Source organism: Anopheles merus, chromosome 2L (assembly GCF_017562075.2).
Source record: "Anopheles merus strain MAF chromosome 2L, AmerM5.1, whole genome shotgun sequence".
NCBI classification, from domain to species: Eukaryota; Metazoa; Arthropoda; class Insecta; order Diptera; family Culicidae; genus Anopheles; species Anopheles merus.
The window spans coordinates 28837149-28849282 of record NC_054083.1 but is presented as its reverse complement, the minus strand read 5'-3'; the positions used below and the strand labels follow the sequence as shown (position 1 = coordinate 28849282).

General features: G+C 49.7%; 2 protein-coding genes across 30 annotated transcripts in view; one reads left to right on the top strand and one right to left on the bottom strand.

Moving 5' to 3' along the window:
* The window catches only part of LOC121594671 (transient receptor potential cation channel trpm), a 64703-nt gene extending 60367 nt beyond the window's left edge, over positions 1–4336 (top strand). For 27 of the 28 annotated variants that reach the window (XM_041918200.1, XM_041918214.1, XM_041918206.1 and 24 more), the window contains 4 exons: positions 63–910; positions 978–1515; positions 1581–1706; positions 1780–4336. In XM_041918200.1, coding sequence (XP_041774134.1) covers positions 63–910; positions 978–1515; positions 1581–1706; positions 1780–2924 — 2657 coding nt within the window. In that variant the 3' untranslated portion in view covers positions 2925–4336. The remainder of the gene's footprint in view (positions 1–62; positions 911–977; positions 1516–1580; positions 1707–1779) is intronic. The other variant, XM_041918188.1, reaches the window with a different exon arrangement.
* Positions 4337–4827: 491 nt separating this feature from the next.
* On the bottom strand, positions 4828–11886 carry LOC121594328 (integrin alpha-PS3-like). 2 transcript variants are annotated; one of them, XM_041917464.1, is made up of 10 exons: positions 11743–11886; positions 11314–11673; positions 11132–11224; positions 10874–11062; positions 10502–10689; positions 8088–8470; positions 7324–8028; positions 6141–7260; positions 5127–6072; positions 4828–5059 (listed from the first exon to the last, which is right to left on the bottom strand). In XM_041917464.1, the coding sequence occupies exons 1-10, from the start codon at positions 11752–11754 to the stop codon at positions 4997–4999; spliced, it is 4059 nt and encodes a 1352-aa protein (XP_041773398.1). In that variant the 5' UTR covers positions 11755–11886; the 3' UTR covers positions 4828–4996. The 2 variants fall into 2 exon arrangements, with proteins under 2 accessions (XP_041773398.1, XP_041773400.1); XM_041917466.1 differs by lacking the exons at positions 10502–10689; positions 10874–11062; positions 11132–11224; positions 11314–11673; positions 11743–11886 and adding an exon at positions 9875–10172.
* Between the last annotated feature and the right edge of the window lie 248 nt (positions 11887–12134).

The window sequence follows — 12134 nt, the reverse complement described above, 5'->3', positions numbered from 1 at the left end:
AGCACCGGCGGGAATTTCCCTTCTAACGGTTCCCCATTTTCTCGTTCAAACCCCATCCACAGGACACTGGGTGACGCCGATCGCAATGTCGATGTATCTGTTGATAGCGAACATTCTGCTCATCAATCTGCTGATTGCCGTGTTCAACAACATCTTCATCGAGGTGAATGCCGTCTCGCACCAGGTGTGGATGTTCCAGCGCTTCACCGTCGTGATGGAGTACCAGCAGAAACCAGTGCTACCGCCACCGCTCATCGCCCTGTGTCACTTCTACTCCCTGCTCCGGTACGCGATCCGGAAGGCGAAGGGACTGCAAGAGTCGCGCGACAACGGGCTGAAGCTGTTCCTCGAAAAGGAAGACATGGAGCGGCTGTACGACTTCGAGGAGGAGTGCGTGGAGGGATACTTCCGCGAGCAGGAGATACTGCTGCAGCAGTCGACGGAGGAGCGCATCAAGAACACGGACGAGCGGGTCGACCATATGGCGCAGAAGATCGAGGACATCAACCAGAAGGAAAACATCCAGAGTGCGGCCGTGCAGAACATCGAGTTTCGGCTGCGGAAGGTGGAAGAGTCGGCCGAGCAGATACTGAACCATCTGGACGTGATCCACCGGTTCATGTCGGCCCACACGCTCATGAACGATACGCAGGGCTCGACGGGCAACGTGAGCGGGACGGTGCTACCGCCGGGCGGGCTGGCCGCGGGCATGATCATGGACCATCGGACACGTACGATCTCGGAGAGTGACAGCTACATCCTGCCGCCAGCGCCGGCGGCAACGCAACGCAAAAAGTTTAACCGCTCGCTGACGGAGGTACGCCCCGATGCGTACATCTTTGACGATGGGAAGCATCTGGAGGTGCGCACCGTGCTGGAGGAAAGCGAAGCGGAACGGTCGCCGGATCAGGTGCAGTATTTTTTCTTCCGTAATTGTTTGTTGAAACCGGGACTCATAAGATTTGCGTTGTTTGCAGCTCTCTCAACATCTCGAGCGTGATCGCAAATTCTCGATCCGCTCGGAGGACTCGGAAATGTTCCCGGTCGGCAGCGCGCCCAAGAATCTCTCGCCAATCGAGGCGGTTGCGGCCTCGGTCAAACCGTCCCCGCCGCCACCGTTTCTAAATGTCCGCCAGGATACGGCCAGCACGGAAAGCAAGGACACGCTGACGCCGCTGGAAGGGGCGGACGACCGGACGCTGGTCGGGGACGAAACGCTGGACGATATGGTGGAGCCGAACTACGAAGGCTTGCGGCATCGGACGGCGGCCGGCAGACGGCGCAACTCGTCCATGTGCGGTCCGGCACCAACGGTGGCTGGAGGAGGACAGACGACTGGCGCTGGTCTGGCAGGCAGTGGCAGTGGTGGAGGTATCGGAGGACGACGAAACTCGGAGAGTGCATCCGGCGGCGGGGTTGACATCAACAAATCGCAAACCAGCCTGTACCAGATGGGTTTCTCCAAGCGACAGCACAGTATTACCCAATCGGAACCGGACAGTGGAAACGATCAGCGTAAGTGGAATGTTGAAGATTCGCTGGATGATTTGCTTTTAATTTTCTACTTTTTTCACCGGTAGCCGTACAACGTACCGTTCCCAAGGGGCGCCATCTACTGCTACAGATACACACCGAGTACACCTCCATCACGGATGAGCTCGAGAGTGTTTGCCATATGATAGCATCGCCTACCAGTTCTTTGCGGGGTAGGGATCCTAGCCAATGTCGTTGTCCTTCTCTAACTCTAAACTCTCACCCTTTAACTCCTAACCATTGCAGAGGACCGCACGAAGAATGTAAACGAGCTAACGAACCCGGAGTTTGCCGCCCTGATCGAGAAGCAGCACCTGAAGGAGTGCGAAGACAGCGACTACATGATGATGGAAAGGCTGTTCCAGACGCGCTGCTCGCTCGAAGACAGCGACGAGTACTTCGACGATACGGAGCCGGAAGATCACGGGCCGCGCAAAATGTTGCGCCGCGAAACCGCAATCGAGCTACCAGTAACGCCCTCAAAATCGAACATCGTCTCGCTAGCGGACAGCAGCCTCGGGCACGAAGATTTCGCAATGAAGAACGAACGGCAGCCCGCCTCGAACCGGAACTCGTTGCGTGATTCGAAAAATTCCCCACTGTCCCTGTCCAGCCAGAACTCGCCGCGCAACTCGCAGTACATGCAGTCCGCGTTCCTAAATCCCACCGCGTGCGATGGTGGCGTTGGGGGTGGTGGTGGTGGAGGCGCCGCCAGCCGGCTGTACAAGAAGTCGTGCGAAAGCTTGCAGAAAAACTCCAGCACCGATACGGAGTACTCGCTGCAGCCGTACCGGTTCATCAAGCAAAGCTCGAACGAGACGAACAGCTCGTTCAACATCGACAACTCGTCGATCACGAACGATCTGTCGATCGATGGCGAGACGAGCCTCAACTCAACCGTGATCGAAATGGTTTCAGGGCCGGCGATCGCTGCGGTAGCGGCAGCATCGGACGGTGAACGTGGCGGTTTCCAGACCATACGCACCTCATCACTCGGCAGCGGCTCGGCGGCCGCCGACAGCCGGCCGGGACTGCTGAAGTGTAGCAAAGACAGGCAGGGAAGCAAAGACGGTGGTGCAGGTTCCGTACCGGACGGTTTGGAGCGGGCCGCCGTCGCGGTCAGCTCCGCACCGCCGGTGGTGATGCCGAGCAAACCGCCACGGTCGGCACGCTTCACCGACAGCCTGACCGTGCTGGGACCAAAGAGTGTGCTGAGCCGGCTGAAGGAAAGCAGCTCCACCAGCACGGAGGAGGGACCGCGCGATGCGGCCGCGCCGATACCGTGCATCAGCACGAACCTGGTGCAGGACGAGATAGCGAAGCTGTCGTCCAACATCAAGAGCAGCACGGACGAGGATACCGAGCCGCCGTTCAATGAAACCATGTGCTGATTTTAGCTGTACCCTCCGACAGAGGTAACTAGGTTAGCATAAGGCTGCGTTGTGGAAAGGGGAGGGAAATTCAACTTCCCTACAATACGCTTTGAATGAGTGATGGTGTGGCAAGGATGATAATGCCCACGGTGGGAATGTTGGAAGCGCATGTACTTATATTGGGCAAATTGCACACACTGAGTACTTTGAGTAATCTTAATACCAAAAGCGTCTAAAGTTACTGTGTACGGAGTGTGTGGGCGTTTTTTTCTTGTTTCTCTTTGCCACCCACAAGCTTGTTTCATATGTTGTTGTTTTTTTTTAACAATAGGATTGGAATTGCAACCGCTCGAACGAAAGGGATGCGTTTGGAGTGTATCTCAGCTATTTTAACTCTATATAAGAACCTCATCCTCCTCACCCGTTAATGCAATTGTGCATATCAAACCGATCCGAACCTTACCTACCGAAAAAAGCACAGTCCCACAGTCAACAATGTCGCACATTTAGTCAAATGTGAATGAACTGTACCATGTTCTGTAACCTCCGAATTCGCATCATCGCATTTGCACAACAGTGAGTGTAATCTGAGTACATAATAATAATAATAATAAAAACAAAACATCCTTAATTCATCCTGCACTACTGGATTCTACTGATAAGCTAGTACACGATCGAAAACGCAGCATAGATTGAGATGTGTGTAAATACATTCTAAAAGTTAAGTTTTGGGCAAGCTTTTTTTACTTTTCTGAGACACTTGTCACTTCTAAGCATAATCGTTTAAGGCATTGGTGCTTGTTTGAAAGTTTGTAATGGACGTGTATAACACGCCGACAAAACGGGAACTGCCATAGAATACGCAAACAGTGTTGCTTTGTAACCGGATGATCGTTTGTTTGATCGTTTTGTTCCGCTTGCTGGTCGCTGAAGACTTCGGAGTGTTCGAAGTCAGGATAATCAGGTTTTGTTATTTGTTTACACAAACAAACAAGCACCCTACTCCACCATGAGTGTAACGCATACTAAGACCGAAAAGCCGAAAAGCTCTAATATTATGTTTAGTTAAAGATGTATTGTAAAATTGTGTAAGTTTTTATTGCTGTATTGCTTTTCTGCAGACTTTTGCGGACTAAAACACACCCGCACTCTCAAATCCTTTTCACAATAAACAAGCACGATTAAGAATGCAATCACGCAACGTCCTACATGAGTCGTAACTAAAATGTGACAATATTATTGAACGAAATCAGTATCAGAAGAAAAAAACTTATTGGAAAATGCGTGCGTGTTGAAACAATAAAGCAGTTAAATAATATTTGAATAAATGAGCAAACAGACTCGCACACACACACACAGACACATGAGAGAATTGCAGTAATCGAAATAGTGTTGGAATTTGTTGATAAGATGGAGAAAAAAAACATACAAAGCAGGTTAGAAAGATGATAAAAAACGTAGAACAAATAAATCGTTACAAACAATAAATAGGGTTGTACTGGAAACAAAAATGAGGAGTGAATCAAACAAGAAAAAGAAACCATAAACGTTTACAATCGGATCGTAGGATAGAGGTGTTGTACAACTCGCTCTGTTACAAGGAAATGAATTTTAAAATAAAAACAAAATGATATTGTTACGTTGTATCCAGCCCTCGGACGGAGCACGAGTGTGGAATGGAATGGAAACCGGGTTTTTGTTCGATAACAAGTTTAGCTAGTAAGAACATGTTTGAGATCAAAAAGAGCGATGCACTATGAAATGAACGAAGCACAACCACATGGTACGAAAGTTTTCCCGAATAAATTCAGTTGAATTTCATGGAAAAAAAAGCTCTGAGTTCGGCACTTTTTTTCCATTTTGCATTGTATAATAATGTTTGAGAAATCAATTATTTATATGAATTAATTAAATGGAAATACATTTTCAACGTTTATTTATAGTTTCATCCTTAAAAGAAAACGCATTTCAATCACAGCGAGGGATATCTCTTCTAAAAACTGATTTTAAATTATAATACATGATTGTAGAAATGAAATATATCAGCAGAACAATATTCAAACTAAATACAAGTATTGAATACTATTACTTTATATTTCAGAAACCTCATGCACGGTCTCTTCCTGGTCGGTCGTGCTGTCTAGAATGCCACTCTACAACAAAACAATGCCAAACATCCATTAAAATGATACAAAAGTGGTAAAAAACATCACCACTTACCTCACGGTTCATTTTCTCCATCTCCTGCCGCATGTGCCGCTCAAAGAATCCAATCCGGTGCATCGTGTAGGTGATGGCGGCCAGCAGCAAAAGCCCACCGAACGATGACGTCACATAGATCCAGATCGGTGTGCTGACGCTAACATCCCGATACACCACCGTGTACGGGTGGTTTCGTGCAACGCGGAACGTGTCCTTCCGCTCGTCCAAAGGTTTCACTAAATCCGTCAGCGCCTGCACAACGAAGATGTCTTCCTGTTCGCGCATACACGCAGCGATCGCGTTTAGGTTCAGCCTGTACTGAAGCTCGACGTAGATCGGCTTGTTAGCGACCGGGAACGGTGGTAACCATATCTGAAGCTGCAAACACTCCACGTCCGATAGGTTTTGGGCACAGTTGAAGTGAACGGTTCGCAGGGTGGGCAGCTCGTCCAGCTGAATGGAAGCTGAGCTTGGCCGGGTTGGTGGGGCCAGCCAAAGATTGGACCGTTTCTGACGGGCACTGTTGGCATTCCCTACTAAAGCGTGCGCATACGGGTGCTTCTCATCGAGCAATTCCGGATCGTGTACGTTATACGGCACCACGGTGAACTCAAAGTTACTCGGAACGTCATCTTCTTCCCGGGCTGGATAATAAGGTTCGGGTTGCTTCTTCGAGTAAAATGCAAACGTTTGTTTTAGCAACCCTTTCCCACCGGCCGCCTGTATCCAGTCCACCTCGAGCGGTGTCTCGTTGTAGCTGCTTCGCACGCTAATGTCCGCGAGCCGCACCACTGGGCAGCTTTTCTCTCCGCCCAGGTGGGTCGGCGTGTAGCTGAGCGGGATGTCGGCAAGAAATAGGGCACCGCTTAGCGTGCTTGGCCCGTTGTTGTGGAGCTTCACCAGCTGGGACACGTTCAGGAAGCCCGTCAGCGTCTCAAAGTTCGCCTCACGGGGAGTTGTTTTGCTGAAATAAAGGGGAGATCAGTACAATCCTTTTCCAAAATGTACAGTTGCATCGCTTAACCGACCTACCTTACGATATCAATGTGGCTAAATTCTCGCAACAGTAGCCGCTCCTCAACTTCATTATCACGAGGCCACTGTTCCTTGCTGGTGGTTAAAACCTGCAGACGTAGCTCAAGAAACGCAGTGCCTGGCTGCACTTGCGTCACGTCAAGCGTCAGGGAGTGCTTCATCCGCGTGAAAGCTTTCAACGGTAAACCATTATTTAGTCCACACAAAATGCTTATCTCACCCCGCACAGCCCCTGATTGGGCACATTCAGACGGGGATGGTTGCACCAGCCGAAGAAAGGAAGGCACACTTACGTTCAGCTGCGGAAGGTACGCATTCTCACCGGCATTTTCAATCTCCACCTCGAGGGTCACTTTTTTTGCGCTCCCAACGACAAACGGCGGTACGATGTCCACCCATCGGATGTTTGTGATTTTCAGGTCCGTTTCACACACCTCCTTTCTGCAGCCCGTTTTAAAGGGAATACGTTCCTGGACGTGGCTCGAAACATCCGGATCTAGTATCGCACAGCGATCGCAAAATGGTCCCCCTTTCGGTGGCGTTGCCGTAGCCGCCATCCCAAACTCCACCTCAATGGCGATCGGTTTGTAGAGTGTGGTTGGTGAAGCGTTCACCGTGATGCTGTACTCCCGGCAGATTGGATCACCGGACACTGTTACACTTTCGTGCGGGGCTCCCGGCGAGCTTCGATTACCGACCGATGCACGGCCCATCTGGCTGTCCACGTCCAGCGTGTACTGCAGCGCAACGGGAAACGCTACACTGGCCGGATATTCGGTGGACCAGCAGACGGCTATTTCGAAGACGCCACCCTCCTCGGACAGCTCTCGCTTGGTGGAGTTAATTCTCGCCTCAATGCGAACGATCGGGTACGAGCGGAACACGTACACCGCTTCCCCGTTCGGTGCTCCAACGGCAAGGTCGGTGTAACCGTTGCCATCGATATCGATCCCCCGGGAGAGGGCGTGCCCGAACATGTACGGTTGGCGGGAAGCCGTTCGTAGATGGGCAGCTGATGGTACCAACCGTTGACTGGGACGGCTCGGCACTCCATTGGCTGAACCGAGAAATATGTACACGGCACCAGCTTCTTCGAACGGTGCACCGATCGCAATGTCTAGAAAAAAAAGTAGCCGATCGCTAATACAGCCCGAAATGTCGCTTGTCACACATTACGTACCTCCATATCCATCTCGGTTGAGATCACCAATCTTCCCCAGACTCGTACCGAACCTTCCGCCCAGCTCGTACGAGCTGGCCAGCTTACTCTGCAGCTCAAAGTTCAGCTCACCAGCGTTCAGAAACACGTACACCACCCCATTATCATGCTCCCGTGCCCGGCTGTGCATGGGCGCACCGATGGCAAGATCCGGCAGCCCATCGCTATTAAAATCCTCCGTCAGCAGCGCATACCCAAAATACTCGCCGAACTGTTGCCCCACGAATGTCCGATAGCGTACGATCACCGTCTCCCAAACGGTGCGATTGTCGGCATAGTCGAAAATGATCACCTCACCGTGCTGACTTCTTGCCTGCGGTGCGCTGGCCACGTACAGCACCTTGTGGTTGCCAAGAAACCGACCCGAACTGACCGCATAACCGAAGTACGAGTTGCTTGGTACGTTGGTGTAGATCGGGTTCGGAACAACGCATTCATGGGTCAAGCGGCGCCTACGGTTATATTCCTGGTGCACATTGCTTCTGCTGGCAGGATCGTAGCCGGGAACGGCTGCCGCCCGCTGACGGTAGCGCAGAACCGTTCCGCGCCAATCCATCACTCCCGGCGCCCCTATAAGCACCTCATCGCCATCGTCCGTCACGTGCAGACTGAACCCTTGCTCACCGTACATGTAGTTGTAGCTCTTTCCATATCTTCTCTGTTGAGCTTTTAAAGGAACATATGATTAAAGTATCATATTTAAACCAAAACCTTCGTATATTTACCTTTCCCACGCAGCGGTTTTATTTTGAACAGATTGTTCGGCTCTTCGGACGCTTTTACGCCTTCCGTTAGGTAGCACACTCCATGCAGCAGGTACGCTATTTCCGTGTTGCCCTTCAGCTGTGGTGCACAGGCGACGAACCACGCACCATCGGACCCGAGCCCATCCACCGTTGCGCCGAGCATTTGGTGCTCCTTCAGCTCCGACCGTATCTCGGGATGGTTGGTGTAGTAGTCCTCGTAGTTTGTGTTGCCCTGCCGATCGAGACGGTATGGTACACATTCGGTGGGTTTTTCAAAGCTGCACTTGTAAATGGCACCAGTTTCGTTGATGTTGCGCTGATACTCCAGATCCGATTGTGCTTGCGGTGCACCGACTAATACGCTAAAAATTACAAAAACAAGTGTTTTAGTTGAATTTGTTTAAATAGAAAGTTTATTTACCATGCAGTGAAAGCAAAAGATATACACTAGCATATGTTGCCCTTATGGTACTTATCGTAAGAAAGTCAATGTTCGCTTATCTTCTCGCAAGCTTCTCCATGACCTCATCGAGCTACTTCACTGTTTCTGTTCATTTCTCTTCAAGTTCACTACTCATCTTGCACTAGCCCTTGCAGCAGAACAGAACCTTCAAGGCTACGCAATAGCTATCGCAACCACGCAACGTCTCCCGATGCAAGCCCAAGCGAAGCGTATACTGTAGTGGTGGGTAGTGATGGGCAAAACGGCTCCGAAGCCGGAGCCGGCTCCGACTGGCTCCATACAATTTCAGAGCCAGCTCCGAAGTCGGCTCCGGAGCCGGCTCCGCACCCACGGCTCTGCACCAACGGCTCTGGAGCCGGTTTTAACACAAGGGACCAAACAAACTTTTTCAATGAAGTTTTAATCGAGTAAATCCTTAAATAGTGGAGTAGGTCATGTTTAAAGTAATTTATCAAGAAAAAAAAAGCGTTGACTTTTAAATATTGTAAAGAAAGGCAAGACCAACGAATGCTACACAACGTCATGCATGTCAATACTGCAATCACATCGTGTATTAGCTTCCACACGTGCGAGAAGATATATTCGTTTTTTATTACGCTATCATACAATCCTGTCTCTATTGAACCGTTAGTCCGGAGCCGTTGGTGCGGAGCCGGCTCCGGGAAAAAGTTGGAGCCAGCTCCGGAGCCGTTAGTCCGGAACCGGCTCCGAAACGCCCATCACTAGTGGTGGGAGCTCGGAATCGGTCCTACCCAATTCCGATTCCGAGTTCGCAATCAATTCTGGAGCCGATTCCGATGCTGGAATCGATTCCGATTCCGGAGCCAATTCTGGAGCCGATTCAGGCGTCGTTTCCGGAGTTGGATCCGGAATCTATTCCAGAATCGGAATCGGTTCCGGGATCAGAAACGGGCCTGGAATCGGAATTGACCTGGGAATCGCAATTTGCTCAGGTAACGGAATCAGAATTGACTCCAGAGTTGGAATTGGCTGCGGAATGAGCATCAGTTTTTGAATTGAAATAATAAGTTTCAGAATCGAAAATATTCCGGTAATCTCTATAAGAATGAATCGTTTACAAGTAAGTTTGCAACGGCTATCAATTCGTTGCATCATTGCATCAAAACGTCTATTCTTATGGAGATGTCGGGAATCAATTCCAGAAAACATCGGAGCTAGCCGGAATTAATTCCGACGAAAACTTCAGTTTTCCCATCACTAGTATATTGGTGTTTAATCATACACGCAGCACACTTAAGAAACTGTTACCGTTTCCGAGAACTGGAATGAATAAGTGACTTACCCGCTAGTTCTCAGGTTAACGGAGAATCCAAAGTACGAGCTACGTGTCGGGCGTATGAACGTTTTTAGAGCTGGCTGATTGAAGACGTAATTGGCTTCGGGCGATAAATTAAACCCGTCCACGGTCGATAGGTACGTTAAAAGCACTGGGATGATCATTGTTGAAAATGAAACCCACTGAGATGAGCAGAGCGTTTTTCTTTGTAAAAAAATATATGAGAAAGCAACGCAAAACAATCTAAACTTTGTCGCAAACGATTCACATCGTGCGCACTTGCAGCAGCCCCAAAACGTCTTCCACCGGCGAATCTGCAAACATTACTAACGAACTAGCCGCACTGGGGCGCGTCGCTAGACAGTGTTGATAAACGCGCGGCAGCTGTTTATCAGAAAGTTTGGCGACTCATAAGAACAGCTGAGTTGAGATATGCGTGATGCGTGCACACTTCAGCGAGGTTGAGTCACACACGTGGCCCGCGATACGCGAACGGTTTTTATGAATAAAAGGAGTCTCTGGACAGCTTTTAACAACAGTAAATGCTCTTTTTATTCATAAAAATAGTTCAACGATTAATAATAATATAAAAATAAAAGGAAGAGTTAATTTCACCATGCAAGCCTATCTTACGATTGTCCACCATTCATCGTAAACTTTGAGTCCACTCCGAAGAACTGCTGACAAACGTACTTGCACACGAGCATCCGGGCTTCCTTTTTTGTTTCCGCATTTACGCAAAACTCTTGCCCATCGATCTCGACCGTCGCAATCCACTCGTTGCCGGCGCGACGATCATCAATGCGAAGGCCCGGGCGCATCTAGAAGGGGTAGGGAGAGGCAAAAGCAGATTTTAGACAAAAACTAAGCATTACTGTACACTTTAAACAGCTGGTACGATCATTGGGGGGATGGAGCAGGTGTGACAGGGTGGAGGGGAGGGGGGGATGGAGCAGGTGTGACAGGGTGGGGGGGGAGGGGGGGGGGGCGTTGATTTGAACTCACATGCGTCAACAGTATCGATGGATGCATTTCGTCCGCATTAGGAGGAAGTGTGCTACGCTTTATGGGCTTTTCGCTACCAACCGATCCAGTTTCCTCCGTTTCGATCTTCGCCGCTTCATCCACTCCCGCCGTAGGTTGTATCGATTCGTGGTCCGCTGGAGTTTCCTGATATTTGGGGTTCGAATTAGTCTGTATAAAATAGTTCCGAATTACTTTCTCAAGAGTCTATTTTTTTTAACTTTCTTCTACGACACTTACCCCAGAAACGGTTGGATATTTTGGTCGTTTGCTGGTGATCGTACCCTCCGAACACACACTATCGGGCGACCGGTGACGACGTCTGCCGTGCAGCTAGTGAGTAATGAAGCGTATTATGACTCAGTAGCACTGCTTCTAAGTAGATCTATCATACCACCCAGCACAACACTCCTCCAACTTACCGTGCCCCAGTACAGTTCGTCCAGCCTCGTCCGCAGATCGCCCTGCTCAACGTTCGAGGTGATAACGGCCACGGTAGGCCATTCCTTGCCGAGCCGGTACAGTGCGTACGAGGCAAGCTGCTGGTGGGACAGGCTGTTCTGTGCGATCAGATGCTTGAGCACCAGCTCGTCGGCATTCGCTTTCGCCTCGTCGGGATGATCGCCGTAGCCGGTGTGAAACCGGTCGGCAATGTTGTGCACCGCAACGAATCTGGCGCCATTTTTCCCGATCGTAGTCATAGTACCCAGGATCTTGCCTTCATATATGAGCTCGTTTATGATACTGTCCGGACTCTTTGGCACTACCATGCCCTGCGTGTCCTGAAGGAAACAATCGTCAGTAATCTTCTCGTGTGTGGTGATAAGCGTAGCTAGAAGCAATAAATTTACCATCGTCGTCATGCCGGTGCAGCTGAACAATAACAGTTTCAATACAATTGCCGGTTAAACCGCACGAAACGCAGGCGCACACATTCGATGTTATCGGCGGTGCTAAAACATCGCACACCGATCGCAGCGCGTTACCCAAACAACAAAAACAGGCAGACACACTGCGCTCTCATTGAGCGAGAATGCGAAGCGAGAAAAATGAGAACGATCTGGGCAGGTAGAGAAGTAAGACTGGGCGGAAATTCAGAAATGAGAAGGGGTTTGGAAAAATTAACCATCAAAAGTTGAATCACGTGTAATTATATGTGTATATGAAGCATTCTTCTTTGCGTTAAAGAAGAGCATAAAGAAAAAAATATATTTTTTAATGCACAACTATAAATTGAGCTTTT

What these genes read in the sequence shown, in the direction of transcription:
- LOC121594328 (XM_041917464.1), bottom strand. An exon ending in CATCGATACTGTTGACGCAT is followed by an intron (nt 10,690 to 10,873) that starts GTGAGTTCAAAT and finishes TACCCCTTCTAG; the next exon opens with ATGCGCCCGGGCCTTCGCAT. An exon ending in ACGATGAATGGTGGACAATC is followed by an intron (nt 8,471 to 10,501) that starts GTAAGATAGGCT and finishes TGTAATTTTTAG; the next exon opens with CGTATTAGTCGGTGCACCGC.